General features: G+C 26.1%; 1 protein-coding gene across 4 annotated transcripts in view; it reads left to right on the forward strand.

The window, feature by feature from the left end:
- LOC117168058 (serine protease HTRA2, mitochondrial) overlaps positions 1-1,033 on the forward strand; it is a 5,567-nt gene extending 4,534 nt beyond the window's left edge. For all 4 annotated transcript variants that reach the window (XM_033353411.1, XM_033353409.1, XM_033353408.1 and 1 more), the window contains one exon: positions 490-1,033. In XM_033353411.1, the coding sequence (XP_033209302.1) occupies positions 490-968 (479 nt within the window). In that variant the 3' untranslated portion in view covers positions 969-1,033. The remainder of the gene's footprint in view (positions 1-489) is intronic.
- Positions 1,034-6,755: the final 5,722 nt, after the last annotated feature.

The raw sequence follows: 6,755 nt of genomic DNA on the forward strand, positions 1-6,755 counted from the left end.
TTAAAATAATTTTCCAAAACGAAAAATTATTTTCAATTTTCCTAAGAATATTAAGAAAATGTTTTTATTCTTTTAAAACCCTTAAAAATTCTTTTAAAATTTATATATTTTTTTAAATCTGCAAAAAGCTACATGTCGCTATTTCAGGGTGGCCGTTTTAATCGAAGAAAAAAATTCCTGGTTTTTTCCCGGTACGCAAACATTTTTCAGGGTCATTGAAATTTAAAAAATCAAACTATATTCTAAATTTGCTTATTTTTATTTTAAGAGTTCTTTTAATTAAGTCTAAATAATTTCACCCCAATTTACTGAAAAAATTCTTCTTATTTAAATTTTTTTGTTTTAAAAAGAATAAATCTTAATATTGGCAATGTTAGATATGCATTAATTAATTTTTTTTTTCCTTTTTGGAAAATGTAATAATCTAAATGGGTTGGTCCAGGATGAAGCAAAAAACGGAAGAAATGATTAAGAAAATATTATCAACAGGTGGACCTTTGGTGAATCTTGACGGCGAGGTAATTGGAATAAACGCCATGAAAGTCACCCCGGGGATTTCGTTTGCCATTCCGGTTGACTACGCGAAGAATTTTTTGAAAAAGTCTGATGATAGGAGAAAGGGGAAACCGACGCCCATTGGGGTGTATGACGAACCCGGGAAAAAGCGCTACCTGGGAATCACGATGCTAACTCTCACTGCCGAGATCCTCTCCGATTTACAGCATTACACCGGGAATATTTCTCCGAATGTCAGACACGGGGTGTTAATTTGGCGAGTCATTTTTGGATCTCCGGCTCACATTGGAGGCCTCAAAACTGGCGACATCATCACTCATGCGAATGGCGAAGCTGTCACTTCGGCCAAGAGTATTTATAAGGTTTTGGAAAAACCCGGACCTGTGAATCTGACCGTGGTGAGAAATGGTGCCGTCGTCAATTTAAAAATCGACCCTGAAGACTCTAGCTGAGTCTAGAAATTGACTGAGAGTGCTGTTGGTGTGTGAGCTTTTAATAAAGTGTGCATTTTTCATTATTCGGTTGGAATTTCATTTATTATTATATTTCCAAGTTTCGGATCGACCAGAAGGTTTTAACAGGATGTTCAGCGACCTTGACAATCTTTAAAAAGTTGAAAATCTCCTTGAATTTTTCACGAGAACCTTGAATTATTATTTTTTTCTTTTATTCCTCAAACGGTACACTGGTGCGAATTCGCACCGTCGTTTTTGAAAAATTGGCAGCATTTGATCACAGACAGCTGTATGGGATTATCCCCACCACGACAAATATGTTCGAACACAAAGGTTTCAGGCCCAAGTCCAGTTAGTTCCAGTTTCGCTGATCTCTCCAAGATAGAAGGGCGAGAAAATCGAATTGGTGCGAATAAGCACCTGTGTACCTTTTACGTTTAATTGAGTTTTCAACAAGAAGCACATAATTTTTTAATCAAATGGTTGTCAAAAAGACAAATTTTCTGTAACGAAATGGAACTTTCAACAAGATATAGTTTATTTTTCTACCAAATGGTTGAATTTTTAAGTAAAAAAGACGAACTTTCTATAAGACAGTTGAATTTTCAGGGTGGCCGTTTTAATCGACGAAATAAATTTCCGGTCCTTTCCCGATTTTTTCGCGGTTCGCAAACATTTTTCACGGCCTATAAAGTCAAAAAAATTAAACACTAAATCTAAGTGTTCCATTCGAAGTAATAAGAACTGAACTGCAAATGAAAGCACTCAAAGTGAATCTCTTGAATTTTAAACTTCGAAAATTGTAGTTTAAAATTTGTTTCACTCAACAATTTTGTATTCAAGTGCTCAATAATTTACTCGTATACAAAATGGAAGCTACTAATACTTTTCAACTGAACAATATTAAATTAAATGTAGTTAAACTGCCAAATTGCAAATTTTTAACTTTTATCAATTGTAGAGTTCAAAGATTCAGTTCCAAAAATATAAAATCACGTTATAATGTTAAACGCTCTGAATTGAAAAATCAATCACTGAGTTTAAAAATATTCAAAATTATACCATTTTAAGCAATTTAACATTCTAATTCCAGCTCAGAATTGGTTAAAAATTGAAAATTCCCTATTTAAATGCGCAATTATAATTCTTTTCAGAAAATTTCGATTTCAACTAATTGGAAGAATTAGAACTTTTGGGAAAAAGTCCCTGTACCAATTCATAATTTAATTTTTTCGAAAATACCTCGTTTTAACACTGAACAATAATTTTGTCGGAAAAATTCAATTTTCCATTGAGAATTGTTATTCTCCTAAATAAATTCCAGTTCCAACTCAGAATTGGTTAAAAATTGAAAATTTCTTGTTCAAGTCAGGAATTTAATACTTTTCGACAATTTTCCGTTTCCAAAAAGAATTCGAATTTTTGTAAAATTCCTTGTTCCAATTCATAATTTTAATTTTCCTCAAAAGTGTCCCGTTTCAACTTATAATTAGAATTCATTCTAATAAAAAATTCCCTGTTCCAGCTCAGAATTTATTTAAATTTTAACATTCCCTGTTCCAAGAAGAATTATCATTCTTTTGGATAAATACCAGTTTCAATTCAGGATTGGTTAGAATTTGAAAATTCTCTGCTTTAACTCAGAATTAGAGTTCTTTTGAAAAATTTCCTGTTCCACTTCAAAATTTTGTTCCTTTTCGAAAAGTTTCAGTGCTATCTCGGAATTGGTTAAAATTTGAAATTCGCGGTTATTAATCTGAATAAATTCTTGTTCCAACTATAAATTTATAAAAGATTGAAAAATCTCTGTTTAAATTATGTTAAATTATTTGTATTTTAAATAGTTTAAAACTCCTTAAAATGATTCGAAATTCTATTTCAAGATCTTGAAACATCTACATGTTGCTTCGAATTTTTTTACATTAAAAAATATTATTTAAAAATATTTTTCAATTTTCCTAGCCATCTCAAAAAATGTTATTATTAAAAATCTTCTAAATTTAATGTTCGTTACACGTAGAAACTTTGTTTCAATTATTTGAAATCATTTCAAATTTTTAATTAATTTTGAATTTTTTCAAAACTTCTAAACATTTCTTCAACTTGTTATTTATACATCAAAATTTAAAAAGTTGACTTACAAATTACATTTTTTAAATAGAGCAATTAAAATTGTAATTTTCAAAGATTAGTTTTTTTGTATCGTTTTGAGTATTTTAATTATAATTACTGATTTTAAATGTAGTCAGATATTTCTAAATTTTAAGTAACTGTTTTTTTTTAATGGAAAAATTTTAAATTACGTGATTTAAAAATAGAATATTTTAGGCTGAAATTTAATAAAAGCCTTTAATCATAAACATATTATTTAAAAGTTATTTTAAAATTAAAAATAGTTTATAAATTTTCAATAGGGCGTTTACATTTGCTTAAGACTTTCCAATTGAAACAGTATAATTTTTAACGTTAAAATCTACAAGTTCTAAAATTGTCAACTGTTCCCGAATCGTTTTTTACAATCAATTATTATTTATTTTCAAAATTTTAAGGTGCAATTAAAATTTAAAACTCATAATTTAATTCATATTCATAGTTGATCAAGTAAAAATGTTTGTTATAAAAAATCTTCGATTTTAAACGGTTTTAATTTTTAATGGCTTAACTCCTTAAAACTGCATTTTGAAATTTTTTGATTCAAATACGCATTCTAAACTGAGTTATATAATTGAAAAAAATCACAATTTAACTAATTTGTTAAAAAACGCTTGAAATCTAAGTTGGGCGGATTCTTTTTCTAAAAATTTGTGAAACTTCCGGTTAAAAAATAAATTCACGGTCATTTCCCGGTCCAGCGGCCACCCTAATTTTGGAAAAATATGACTTTTTAACAAAATAGTTAAATTTTCAACAAAAACAAAAAAAAGATTTTTTATCAAAAAGATTAATCTTTTATCAAAAAAGAGACGAATTTTTGATCAAAACAATAAAATTTTCGACCAAAAAAGATGTATCTAACAAAACAGTTGAATTTTCAAATAAATGATTCATTGAAGCAAATGGTTATATTTTCAAAAACACCAAATCACTTTTTAACCGTAGGTTGCAAAAAGAAGAAGTTTTCTACAAATGAAAATGGATTTTTCAACAAGAATGAGTTTATTTTTCTACCAATTTGTTGAATTTTTAAGGCAAAAAGACGAACTTTTTACAATAAAATTGAATTTTCGACCAAAAAAGGATGATTTATTAACCAAATAGTAAAATTGAAATGGAAAAAGAATTTCTACCAAGAAGATTAATATTCTATAGAAAAAAGACGAATTTACAACCAAATATATGAATTTTTAAACAAGTTGTTCAATTTTCAAACAAATTGTTCAATTTTCAATCCAAAAAGATGAAGTATAATGAAAAAATGAAATTTTCGGCCAAAAAATATGTAATTAACAAAATATTTGAATTTTCAACAACAATAAAATCATATTTCAACCAAATTATTGCAAAAAGACCAATTTTCTACAAAACAATTGAGTTTTCAACAAGATACCGTGTATTTTTCTGCCAAATGGTATTTTTTCTTGTTTATTTGGAATCTCTTATATTATTATTTATCAGGGACTTTTTTCGCAAGCTTGTTTTTTTTTTAAATCTAAATTTAAAATTCAATAACGATGATTCTTCATTGTGTAAAAGTAGCTTTATATTACTAAAAATTTAACTATTCTATTTTTGGTTGTAAATTTATCGTTTTTAGTTGAAACTTCAAGTATACACCTCGTTGAAACTGCATTTATTTCGTTCGAAGTTTACCAATTTATTGGAAATATTTTCTGTCTATTGACAGACAAATCTTTCATAGATAAAAATTCAATTTATGTTGAAAAAGCTTTTTTTTATGAATTAAACTGTTTTTGATTAGAAATTCAAATCTTTTATGATTGAAACATCAACTACTACCTTTTTTCAGAATTAATAGTTTTTAGAATTAAAATGTTATTACATGTTTAAAAGTTAAACCCTTTGATTAAAAACGTATGTTTGCTCATAATTTTAATTGAAAATTTATCTATTTGATTGAAAACTGAAATGATTTGTTGAGAATTCTTTTTTTCCTTAGCTGAAAGTGAATTTTTTCACTAAGGATTTAATTATTATAGTTGAAACTTTAAATTCTTTTTTGAATATTTTTGTTTTTTATTTATTTTTTTACTGAAAATTTAACTGTTAAATTTCTTTTGAAAAATTATCTGTTTTAGTTGCATAATCGTATTTTTGTGTAGAAACTAATTTTCTTTGCTCAAAATCTATCTTTTGGTAAAAAATTTAACCATTCCAGATGAAGATTCGCCATTTCAGTTGAAAATTTATATCTTTCTTTAAAAATGTAACTATTTTTAAAAAATAGAATTATTTTGTTGAAAATTGTTTTTTTTTTCTTGTAAATGATTATTTTTTAAACTGAAAATATAATTATTCCAGTTGAATATGCTACAACTTTAGTTAAAAATTCATCTTTTTAGCTTAAAATTACTTTCTTTCACCTAAAATTTAACTATTCAATTTTCGTTTAAAAAATGATCTTTTTTAGTTGAAAATCGAGTTTTTTGGTAGAAATTAATTTTCTTGGTTGAAAATTCATCTATCTTGTTTAAAATTCAAGTATTCCAGTTGAAGACTCATAATTTTAGTTTGAAATTCATTACTTTGTTTGAAATTTTAATTATTAAAAAAATTATTTTTCTTTTGGTTAAATTGTTTTTCAGCTGAAAATTTAACTAATTATTCCTAATGGATATTCCATAATTTTAGTTGAATATTCACACAGTTTATCGTTTTTAGTTTAAAATTATTCTTCTTGGTTGAAAATTTACTTATTCAAGTTAAATATTCATCATTTTAGTTTTAAAAAACAAGAGGAATTTACAACAAAATACATGCGTTTCCACCCAAATTGTTAAATTTTTAAGCCAAAAAGATGAATTTTCGACCAAAAAAATGTAAACAAAATATTTGAATTTCAAAATAAATAATACAATGCTCAAACAAATAGATAAATTTTAAAGAACAACCAAATCATTCTTCAATTAAATGGTGGACAAAAAGAAAAAATTTCTACAAAACAATTGAGTTTTCAACAAAATACAGTTTATTTTTTAAACAAATGGTTGAATTTTTAAGTCAAAACGACGAACTTGCTATAAGACAGTTGAATTTTCGACCAAAAAATATGACTTTTCAAGAAAATAGTTAAATTTCCAACAAAAAAATGATTTTTTACCAAAAAAGATGAATTTAAAACAAAATACATAGATTTTCAACAAAATTGTTTATTTTTAAACACAAAGAGGAGAATTTTCTATCAAACCAGTTGAAATTTCCATAAAAAATGATGAATCTTCGATCAAAACAATTAAATTTTCTACAAAAAAGATGTATTTTTCATAGCTAAACATTTAATTCGTGTTAAGATGTCTTTTTTGGATAAATTGAACTGTTTCTGATCAGAAAATAAAATCTTTTCTGATTGAAATATCAGCTAAATAAATTTTTCGTTCAAAATTCATCATTTTTGAAATAAAAATGGTATTACTTGGTTAAAAGTTAAATCCTTTTGTTAACAGTTAATTTCTGTTGTCGAAGGATTAACATTTTAATTGAAAAATTCAACTATTTGATTGAAAACTGAGCTGTTTTGTTGAAAATTCGTTTTTTTCCTTGGCTGAAAGTGAATTTTTTCACTGAGGATTCAATTATTACGGTTGAAACTTTAAGTAATTATTTGAT

The sequence above is a fragment of the Belonocnema kinseyi genome, chromosome 2, assembly GCF_010883055.1.
Source record: "Belonocnema kinseyi isolate 2016_QV_RU_SX_M_011 chromosome 2, B_treatae_v1, whole genome shotgun sequence".
Classification (NCBI taxonomy): Eukaryota; Metazoa; Arthropoda; class Insecta; order Hymenoptera; family Cynipidae; genus Belonocnema; species Belonocnema kinseyi.